This window comes from Dipteris shenzhenensis, chromosome 7 (genome assembly GCF_047967505.1).
Source record: "Dipteris shenzhenensis isolate YYH24624 ecotype China chromosome 7, Dip_SZ_1.0, whole genome shotgun sequence".
NCBI classification, from domain to species: domain Eukaryota; kingdom Viridiplantae; phylum Streptophyta; class Polypodiopsida; order Gleicheniales; family Dipteridaceae; genus Dipteris; species Dipteris shenzhenensis.
This window is the reverse complement of record NC_141602.1, coordinates 31,357,742-31,367,687: the sequence shown is the minus strand read 5'-3', so window position 1 is coordinate 31,367,687 and position 9,946 is coordinate 31,357,742. Positions and strand designations below refer to the sequence as shown.

Sequence of the window (9,946 nt, the reverse complement as noted above, 5' to 3'; positions counted from 1 at the left end):
AGGATATTCAAGGCATAGTGGGAAAGGTGGAGAATAATTTGTAAATGATACTAATGTGAGACCACTCTATGACATCAATGGAACTTTTGCCCAAGTCGTTAACAATGGCAAACATGAGGGGACTAGAGCTGAGCTAGTGATTATTTTAAAAATAGTCATGAACCCTTTTTCTTTTTCAAAAAATGAACATATAGAAACTCCGTTCGTAAAGGCTTTTGTAGGATGTAAACCCGAATTCTTAGAAATAAGATATGTATTTCGAGTTCCAATATGGAGTTTGTTGCCTAATTTACATGAAATCCATCGGGCATCCTCTTCAACGGCGTAGAGAAATGTTCTTTTCATGGGCAATATTACACTGAAACACACGGCAAAAATTCACATTTTAGCAGCAACTTAATGGCTCACAATGAAATTCCACCTAAAAGTAACAGTCTGCACACAAAGAGGAAGGTAACAAATGCTCATCCAATGTGGGAAAAATCGAAAAAATCCTATGTAGCGAGATCTCTCGAGCAACCTGATGTAGAGCAACCAGCCTGATGCACGTATACCATGTATTCAAATATCTTGCGCCTGATTTGAAGGGGTTTGTCGACCTTGGGTTCCATGATTACTGAAGAGACGACGCGCTGACATAATCGACATAAACACCATGGCTAGCACGGAAAGGAAAGTAAGAACCAAAGATACGCCCACGAGGTTGCAGAAGCGGCCGAACTGACTACACACTTCGCTCCAAGACACTTTGTCGTTTCCTCTCTTTGCAATATAGGCGACTTCTGTGGATGCTGCTGCGGCTGCGAGCAGGAGATATGCAAGTGCCTGCACACATTCAGACATCAAGCTCCATAATTCGGGGCAGGCTTTCCTCAATTACTTCGAAAGTTTAGCTTACTCATTCTAAATTTCAGCAAGTAAGCCTTGAAATTCTTATCGACTGTGAAATATGTACTTTCACGCACCTGGTCCAGAAGGAAAATGGCGGCAGCAAACAATTTGCGACTTTGCACTTTACGAACTAAGCTGATGATCAAGGCCAAGGAGACCAGGAAGCAGTAGATTGCAACTATTCCATTCGCATAGACAAGATATCTGCGGAGATGCACGGAAAAAGAAAGGTTGAGCCTGGATAACTGCAGGAATGTTGAGTGAGGGCTGCAAGAACATAACGCAGAAAAGGACATCGTACAAACTCACACAAATGCCTCCACATAGCTGTGCTTGGCTTCTAATCGGAGTGGAACTCCGTTGATACTGAGGTTGATGACCTGCTTGTCTTTCGCCATAACAACCAATCCAGCGACGGAGAGGAGGGCAGCCGAGAGCCGCAACAGGATCTCGGAGACATTCCAGAGAGAGCCAGCGGGGGTGTCGGAGTATGACAATTCGATGCTACGGCCGCCCATTGAGAGCAAGTGTCGAGGCGGCGAATCCAAATGGAGGAGGAAGTGTAAGAGTTCAAAGAGTAAAGGTGGGAAGGGAGGTTGAGGAGAACAAAGAGAGCATACGTTTAACGTGAGGGGAGGAAGCTAAGGCAAAGGAGGGGGCGGGGGGGGGGGGGGGGGCGGGTGGCAAAGAGGGTAGGTCATCTGGCACAGGGAAGCTGGAAATGCACTGAATTTACGTGCGGGTAGGGGACCTTAAAAAGGCCAAACGACATAAGTTTGGGAGATGATCATGCTGATGAAGCAACACTAATCCTGCTGCCTGACAGCGATGAACACCAACGACCCAATTTCGAACTCGCTTCGCCGCTGCAAAGTTGGCTCTTCACTGAAAACTGCTTGTGTGTAAACTGTCAACCTTCTAAATCAGGCGAAGGGATTATTAATTAACATCCGACAAGTCCATTTCTAAAGCTCTCAACAAGGTCGCTTCACTTTCACACCTGTGCAGAAGGCACGGAAGTCACGGGACGCGACTCGTTATCGATGTGGCATTCAAATCGCTTTAACAATTTTCCAACATAAGGCACCCTTCGAGGGTCGCTATACCATACGATAAAAATTTGTGACAATCCTGCTGATTTATGTAGTCGTAGTGGCTATAGTGCCAGTAATAAGATAAGAATCGCGTTATGATTGTGGATATCCAAACATTCCGCACACGAAATTCTGAGTGCTTATGTGGTCTCTTTTGTCACTCCTGTTGAGACGTTACCCCCGACCCAGCCTCGTTGAACGTCTGCATTCTTTGCCAGCTGCATGCAGGTCGTGACGGCTGCAAGCCTATCTCGTCACTTCATCGCTGTGTTTTCACACGTAGATTGAGTCCAGGACTCCTCGGCGTCCGCCTGGATTCCACTCCCCGCCCAAGGTTTGGCCGTATCATCTCGATGACTACAGCTTCAAAGTTCACATTGTAAATGAGACAACCAGCCTCAAGAGGCGTGTGCTATAGAAACTTTTGAAACAAGAGTGCACAAGAACGCTAATTGAAGACGCATTCATGCGTGTTGTATTGAAAACTTTGAAACAAGAGTGCAAAAGTAACCAATGTGGACACTACACGCACACATATAGCATGAATAGAAAAAGAAAATAGTCCAAGGCCAACCCCCTTTGACTCGTGCCCAAGGGAAGGAAACCTCTGTCTAATTTTCAGCCATAGAGTGTCATTAAGATTAGAGTCCCACGCATGATTAAGCTCTTCGAAAATGCATTAAATGGGGTGCAAAACTCAGGCCTAGTATAAGCGAAAATAGTATCACTTGCGTAGTCTACAACGGACTACCCCCAATAAGATGCATGCATTTAATGTAGACTCTTCGTTCACCAAGTCTGCACAGGGCTCCGGTGTAAAGACTAGTGTCCATGACGATGCTACAAGACATGATGCTATCTTCAAACATTCATTCCATCAATAGAAAGTTTGTTTGAAGGTGTGAAGTAGACATTTGGGACCCCTATCCCACCTTACTTGCCTGAAGTTGCTCTAATGTGACCATTGAGTAAAGTTGCTCTCGAAGTGACATCTCGATTCAAGGACAAGTGGTCAAAGATGCAATCTTCAATGCTACTCAATTATCAATGTGATGATAGACGTTGCAACATTTACAGATATAGAGTTCCCCCTAGTCTCATTATGGTTGAATTTAGCTTGACTCAACCTTGCACCTAGGCAAGCTTGTAACCTTGACTCAAAGATGTAATCTTCGATGCTTGACTCAACCTTGCACCTAGGCAAGCTTATACAAAAAGAAATTATATGTAAAGATTCACCAAAAGAGAATCCAAGTCACTCTCTCTAAGAAAACGATGCTTATAAGAGAGCATATGTGTATGTCCACACTATCTCCTAGTTCCTTGGGATGTTCATGAAATTTTTTTGAGCAAGTCATGATCACATCTACGCATAGGTTTTTGTAAAGTAAAATTAAATATCAATATATTGATGGACTTATGGTGATGGATGTATGTTTATTATTTGAAAGAATGTATTATTTGTTGGGTGTTGGTTGGTTTTATTTTGTTTTGAAATATAAAAAATATAGTGGATAGAGGGGTTAGTCATCATATGTACGTGGATTCAATGGAAGGGATTCTTGAATAGCAAAAATGCACATTAATTCTTACATGAATATACTTACAAAAACTTGAAGTTTTTAATTGGAGTATTAAAAAGAAATAAGTTTGTATAGAAAAAGGGGTCATTTTAACCAAGCATTTCAAAGCCTTACAATATATAGATAAAGGGTTTTAATAATACCCCTTGAACACACATGATATATAGAGTTTTCACGTCCCACTCGGCACTCCCGCCATGCGAGTGTGGTGGTAATTGATAGGCTATGTATATAGGGACGTGGCGAATCCAATAGGCCTCAATTGTGCCTGTCACTAGTTTGTATGGGTGCGTGCCCAAATATTATTAATTTGGGATTTGTAGATTGCTTCAGGAGTTGTGTTTCAAGATATAGCTAGTTTTATTGCAAGAGTTTTGCTAATTTAGCTTTTTGGGGTGAATCTTGTAGCATGTCAATGTTTAGGTCCCCAATTACGAATGTTGGATAATATGTGGGTTTTTGATCTAATATCTTATATGTATATTGTACGAGTGTATCCAAATTACATGCTTCACACTATAAGACACGGGTTTCTTTCCGACGCTATCTACCAATGCTTCGCGAGCGTAAGCACGGGCATGAAAATTGTTGGTACGATTGGCAGGTGGGGAAGGTGGCGGTGTATACGACAAAATGCTAGTCGGTATGAGTGTTGGTATGTACGCTAGTATAGGCATCAGTATATATACCGACATACATACTGATGACTGACAATGCTTCCATTGACACTTCCATAGACTTTGATATCGACTGTGTGTTAAGTTTTCCATACCAATGTTTTTATAGAACGTTGTTTCCAAGGGACCCAAAATAAAACACTCATATATATTGATTGTGAACTTAACATAAAAATGTACAAAATGTCACTATAAAAATGAGAGGGCCAAACATAGGAAGTTTCGTCGATGTCAAAACAATCAATCAATAGCATTTACATCGATGGTTTCATCTCAAGCCAAGTCTTCTGCGCCAAATAAGTATATCTCAAGGTTTACATACAATTGATCACCTATATTATCATCCCCTATTGTATGTCTACCTAAGACCTAATCCTCTCGTTCACCCTCTAGTTCTCCCTCTTCTTTCCCAAAGTCGTGATCCCCACCTTCCTCCATTACAAAGTCATTATTGTCACCTTCTTCCTAGCCCATATCGTCATCTTCATCATCTTCCCTAGATCCATCGGCATCATTATTGGGATCTTCTGCCGACATCTCCGTATCCACATTCCTATCTTCAAAAATATGTTTGCTTCAAGGAGCAACTTGGATCATATACCATCATCTTGGATCTGAAAGATCCAGATGAAAGACCACTTGTGTTGAAGATACAAATTAGATGCTAGTGGTTATATTAATGTATGCTTGAGTACATAAATATATATATATATATAAACATCTACTAATATTTTTTTGAAAACGAAGATATTACCTTTTAGTAAATTCATTAGTATGCCATACTAAATATGCTGCATGCAATCGACTGTGCTTTCGTCTAGAATCAAAATTTCTTAATGATCAATTTGGACCTTGAAAAGGATTATGACAGGGTTAGTTGGGCATTTATCATGAAGGTTATGGAATAATAGGGGACAAAATATTGGGCTTCTGCACGATGACACAGGTCATATTATGCATGGTTTGCCATACCCCCATCATATATGACTACATGATCCGATGGCCTGCGTGCTACCACCTTGTGCACATTTTTTGATTTTGGGGTGTTTGTGCATGCAAGATCTCTATGTAGAGAATGCCATTTGCCATTGCCCAGGTCATGGATGGAACTTCGAATTCAAGACCATGCGGAGAAGTTGGATTTCGAAATGACCAAGCTTGCTCAGGCAGATATAATGTTCACAATGCTTTGGAATAAAAAATTATATCACTTTCATCCGGGTCCAAGGTCTGGTACACTCAACGGCAAAGAAACCATTGTTGTCTCTCATAACTGTAGCATTGGGACCATTGTAGATAGTTCTAAACCATTTGACATCAAGAATGAAAATACTAAATCGTTTAAATCAACTTCATAGATGTCACGCATGGTCCCATAATAATCTAATTATGAGGAGAGAAGATTGGTATCATAAACACTTGCTCGGCTATCTTGTACAAAGTTAGCCATGACTCTTGTTGGCTCTTTCCTACGGCTTTCATAGGAAGAGCAAGGCTTTCTCAGTATGCAGGGTTCCGAGGCTTTTGGTCACCTATAGATATATTGGGGTTGTCGTTTGTAATATACGTGTAGCTTAATACCTTGAGTCATGTTCTAGTGAGAGATGTAGGCTTAAGTGTGGTAAGCAAACATAGTGCATGCATGTATGAAAGGAATGTGTATCATCATGGTTGAGGTAATGAAGGCTTTCATCTTCATTGGGAGTTGTAGGATTTAGGAGGAGTTTAAGGGTTAGAAGAAGGTTCAAAGTGTTAGAAGGAGGTTCCAGGGTTTAGAAGAGGTTCCAGGGTTAGAAGGAGGCTCCAAGGTTTAGAAGGAGTTTCAAGGTTTAGGAGGAGTTTAAGGGTTAGAAGAAGGTTCCAGGGGTTAGAAGGAGGTTCCAGGGTTTAGAAGAGGTTCCAGGGTTAGAAGGAGGTTCCAAGGTTTAGAAGGAGTTCCGAGGTTTAGAAGGAGGCTCCAGGGTTAGAAGGAGGTTCCAAGGTTTACAAGGAGTTCCGAGGTTTACAAGGAGTTCCAAGGTTTAGAAGGAGGTTCCAAGGTTTAGAGAGAGGTTCCAGAGTTTAGAAGAGGTTCCAAGGTTCAGGGTAGAGTACATGGTGGAGAACTCGTCTCCCTTGTAGATCATGGAGGTTAAGGGTTGAGGAACTAAGGGTTTAGGGGGAGCATAGGAGTGGGAGAGGAAGAAGGTATAAGAGCATGGGGGAAAGAAGAGAGAGGAGGGACGAGGAGGAGAAGGAGGAGGAAGGAGGAGGAGGAGGGAGGAGGAGGAGGAGGAGGAAGAGGGAGGAGGAAGAGGGAGGAGGACACTACAAGGCATAGGTCCTTTTCTGACGAAAATATCGACCTTTTTTACACTTTTTTTTTGGGACGGGTGCAAAGGTCGTTATTTACGTCGCGATAAGTGTCGAAAAAGAATGGTTGCTATATAAGCATCGCTATATAGCGACATTAACAAATGTCGCTATATAGTGACACTAATAAACGTCGCTATATAGCAACACTGGTAAACATCGCTATATAGCGACGATTAACAGAAACTAAAAAAGAACATTAGTGGGGCTAAACAGGGCCACATCAAGCCCTATTTTGCCCCACTAATGTTTTTTATTTAGTAATCACAAAAGAATGTTTTTTATTATAAAATTTTCCTTGTGGAAAGGGTGATACAAAATCGCTCAAATGAACCGAGCGACAGAAGCATATACATGTCGAAGATATACAACATTGTCTGTTACAAAATTACCCTTTCGAAATAGGTGATACAAAATTGCTCAAACGAGCCGATATACAAAAGCATATATATAGCAAAGTATATGCAAATTACTACTAATACTACTACTACTACTGCTCATCCAAATTGTTGTCGTCGTCCTTGTCCTCGTCCTACTGGCCTGATCCTTGGCCTCGTGAGCTGCGTTTGCTCCTTAGCCCTCGTGAGGTGCACCTGATCCTTGGCCCTCGTCGAAGCCATGTAAGCCTAATCCCTCATCATCATTGCTCACCTCCGCTGATGGGATGTTCGAGCTTTGATTCTAAGAGTGAAATCATATTAATTGGAAATTAGATTGGAACTTAAAGAATAAAATAGTTTAAAAAGTGAGATTAAAAGTAGGAGTGGATTTATACCATGCGAGCAACCACCTCAGCCCAATCGACCGTCACTCCTAGTGCCTCCTACTCAATAAACCATGGCTTTGTTCCTACGTGAAATGCACGTCTCGTCTCTGTGTCTGTAGGAAGGCGGTCGACCCATTGCAGCTTGCTGTGGGCCCAATTTACGAGAGTTAGATAAAGTGCATGCAATATGTAGTAAAACAAATAGAACAATACATTAAATGAGAAGAAGTAGACTTACCACGGTTGCCTCGAATGCCAACTGTCCGCCTGCACCAAAGTGCAAAGTACCTACGGAGTCCAGTCGTCTCCTCGTAGCCCTCTTCTGACCCTCGAACGTTTTAGGATGGTCCCTATTCTGCTTCTTGAAAAACTTCTAATCAGCTTTGTTTGCCCAACTCAGTTTAGCTTTCCCCTTTGCGATGGAAGTACGCAAGGTTGACCTACGATGCTTCAAGACCAAACCCATGCGCTCCCGCATGTAATTCTCATTGAACTCCCAATTTGGGGGGTTAGGGTATTTTCTTTTCGATTCATCGATGATTGCCTGCTTCTTTTGGTCATCTTGGTACCGCCAGTCAATAGCTATGCCGCTCCTGAAGTGGTGGCTCATCAACCGCCTCATGGTGGCCATCATTGCTGCACCCTTTTTATCTTCTATTATCTCTTCAGCAGCCGTGATTTGATAGGATCGGTCCTCGATTAGGTAAGGACGACTCATGGTAGTGGCAGAGTCAGAGCGAGTGGTGTTTGTGCGAGCACTTCCGGAGCGAGGACGGAGCGAGGAGTAGCAGTGGGAGTAGGAGACCTAATTGTTGGTACTGGGTCTCGGGACCAAGTGGAGACCTGTAGGGATGTGAGTGTGCTGACTCATCTACATCTCTTGAGTCAGCACAACATAAGCAACCCCTTCTACTCTTCCTTCCCTTACGATGGGCATGCCCAGGTGATGACCCCTCAGTCGAAGGGGCTAGAGGGGACAGCTGGACAGTAGGTCTAGCCGTCGATGTAGGAGAAAGATTTGCTGAGGTCCTCTGGGATAGCAGAGAGAAGAATCTCGCTACCTCCTCATTGCTCATCTGTGCGACAAACTCGTCGGGACTCTCGACAAAGCCATGGGCTGCTAGCAAAGGAGTTCCCTGAGGGGTAGTCACAGTGCTACACCCGAGAGGAGTCAGGCCAGGGGTAGTCATAGGGGTAGGCCCCTGAGGTGTCGCCTGAGTGGAATCAAAGTCCTCTGGAGAATAGAGATCATGATGTGTCCTCCTACGAGGGTTTTCGTACTCGTCGGACGTGCGACGTGATCCCATGTCTAATTTGGGGGGATTGGACAAACGTAGACACAAACACAAAAACAAAAAACAAAAAACAAGAGCGGGTAAGAAGCGGAAAGCATAAGAAGAAAAAGAGAAGGAGAAGTATAAGAGGAGAGGGGAAAAGAAGAGAAAGAAAAGGGGAAAAGAGATTGAAAGAGGGGAAAAGAACCAAATATGCATAAGAGAAAAAGAGAGAAAGCATATGCTTATGCTTATGCGTAAGCATATGAGCATATGCTCATGCATAAGCATAAGGGCATAAGCTCATGAAAGAGGGGAAAAAGAAGAGAAGGAAGAGGGGAAAAGAGATTGAAAGAGGGGAAAAAGAAGAGGGGGAATGAGCATAAGCAAAAGAGAAGGAAGAGGGGAAAAGAGATTAAAAGAGGGGGAAAAGAAGACAAGGAAAGGAGGGAAAAAGAGATTGAAAGAGGGGAAAAGAGATTGAAAGAGGGGAAAAGAAGAGAAGGAAGAGGGGAAAAAGAGAGGGGAAAAGAAGAGAAGGAAGAGGGGAAAAGAGATTGAAAGAGGGGAAAAAGAAGAGAAGGAAAGGAGGGAAAAAGAGATTGAAAGAGGGGTAAAAAGAAGGGAAAAGAGATTGAAAGAGGGGAAAAGAAGAGGGAAAAAGAGCATAAGCATAAGAGAAGGAAGAGAGGAAAAGAGATTGAAAGAGGGGATTGAAAGAGGGGAAAAAGAAGAGAAGGAAAGGAGGGAAAAAGAGATTAAAAGAGGGGAAAAAAGAAGAGGGAAAAAGAGATTGAAAGAGGGGAAAAGAAGAGAAGGAAGAGGGGAAAAAGAAGAGAGGAAAAGAGCATAAGCATAAGACAAGGAAGAGGAAAAAAGAGCATAAGCATAAGAGAAAAATAAAGAAAGTATATGCTTTTGCTTATGCGTGAGCATATGAGCATAAAAGAAAAAGAGAGAAAGCATAAGCTTGAGCTTATGCATGAGCATATGAGCATATGAGCATGCATAAGCATAAGCATAGGCAAATACATATGCTTATGAAAAGAAGAGAAAAAGAGAGAAAGATTATGCTTATGCTTATGCATGAGCATATGAGGGAAAGAGGGGGGGGAAAGAGAGAGGAAAAGAGGAAAAGAGGGGAAGAAGAGGGAATAAGAGAAGAGAGGGGAAGAGAGGAGAAGAGAGGTTCCTACACCCATCACTGCAGCTAGTGCTTAAGGCACTAGCTACAGGCCAATGCAAATAAATAAAATAACAAAAGGAAAAAAAAGGAAGCACTTTCTTACCTGTGATAGTCCCGATCGGT

At 42.6% G+C, this 9,946-nt stretch overlaps 1 protein-coding gene across 2 annotated transcripts; it reads right to left on the bottom strand.

The window, feature by feature from the left end:
* Positions 1-244: 244 nt before the first annotated feature.
* On the bottom strand, positions 245-1,537 carry LOC147900222 (CASP-like protein 2U1). 2 transcript variants are annotated; one of them, XM_087377346.1, is made up of 4 exons: positions 1,201-1,537; positions 966-1,095; positions 521-825; positions 245-358 (listed from the first exon to the last, which is right to left on the bottom strand). In XM_087377346.1, exons 1-3 carry the CDS (start codon positions 1,407-1,409, stop codon positions 562-564), a joined length of 603 nt encoding a protein of 200 aa, XP_087233472.1. In that variant the 5' UTR covers positions 1,410-1,537; the 3' UTR covers positions 245-358; positions 521-561. The 2 variants fall into 2 exon arrangements, with proteins under 2 accessions (XP_087233472.1, XP_087233473.1); XM_087377347.1 differs by having other exon boundaries at positions 247-358; positions 555-825.
* Positions 1,538-9,946: the final 8,409 nt, after the last annotated feature.